Below are 1,238 nucleotides of genomic sequence, written 5' to 3' on the forward strand. Positions count from 1 at the left end.
TCGAAAGTTTTAAGAAGTATTACCCAGAGGTTTTTCAATTTTAATTTTATTTATTGATAAAGTATTATCATTATATATACATATATATATATATATATATATATAAGAGTGCTTAAACATTTGAATACAAAGGAGAGAAAAATGGAGATTGAAAAAGCAAATTATACAAGTACCTAAAATTATTATCCAAATTGTTAGCACCTAACTAGCCACAAACTCCATGATTAATAGTTCTCCCAATTTGATGATCATGAAAAGATTGGACAATGGAAATGATTGATGGGTAATGGCTTGAGCAATCTGTTGCATGGTTGGCCAAAGTTGGGGATTGCCATTCAAGCTTGCAAACACTACCTTTGTAGTAGAGACTACATCCTTCGCAACTTGGTTTACTAGTGGTGGGAGACATTGGTCTATCACATCTTTAAGTGAAATTTGTTGGTCATTAGGTAAAAATGCCGAAGCTGATGCGGATGCCAACATCGATTCCGATGATGATAAATATGAAAAAAGATCATTAGGATGCCTCCTCATTAAAACTTTCATTGTTAGAACCCCAGAACTATAGATATCGTATTTTTCATCTACCTTCATTGTATACGCTAACTCTGTTTAAATAAATATATCTAATTATTAAGCAAGAAATATATCTAATCAATACACCATTATGTATGAATATTAAGAAAATTATAAAATACATGTTGAAAAGAAATTAATTTTGGCTTCACCTGTGTCTACAAAGTAATACTTTATTTCTTTCTATCTTGTTAATGACGAAATTAATTGTGTTGGTTGAACAATGATTTAAGCATTTTTTAGCTTTTTTCTTTTTACTTTTTAATATAGAAAATGGTGATTTTAGCTTATTTTTTAGTGAGGTATATGCATTTATCGTTAAATCAAAATTTGGGTGCAATTAGGTTATTTTATGGGAAAAAATTTGGGGAAATTATTTTTAAATAAAAAATCCAATATATGACTGAAAGTTTTAAACTCCCCAAAGAGGTTTACAAGATTTTTAGTTTATCACATATTCATAATTAAGTAATAAAAGAACTTAATTAAATAACTTGTATAATTATTAGAGAAAAATATTTTTGTTTATTGGTAGTAGAATTTTAAACTTTATAAATCAAATTAAAAGATATGTTGCGAAATCAACACGTAAAAAATAGTACGCTAAAATCAAGAATAAGAACATACAAATATTTTTGTTTTGGCCCAATTCAAAATGGTCT

General features: G+C 27.5%; 1 protein-coding gene across 1 annotated transcript; it reads right to left on the reverse strand.

Annotated features, from left to right (window-relative positions):
• Nucleotides 1-201: 201 nt before the first annotated feature.
• On the reverse strand, nt 202-594 carry LOC149513505 (MDIS1-interacting receptor like kinase 2-like). Its single transcript, XM_089748684.1, has one exon. It carries the CDS (start codon nt 592-594, stop codon nt 202-204), a length of 393 nt encoding a protein of 130 aa, XP_089604810.1.
• Nucleotides 595-1,238: the final 644 nt, after the last annotated feature.

This window comes from Durio zibethinus, chromosome 19 (genome assembly GCF_047325235.1).
Source record: "Durio zibethinus cultivar Kanyao isolate XHJ-2024 chromosome 19, ASM4732523v1, whole genome shotgun sequence".
Classification (NCBI taxonomy): domain Eukaryota; kingdom Viridiplantae; phylum Streptophyta; class Magnoliopsida; order Malvales; family Malvaceae; genus Durio; species Durio zibethinus.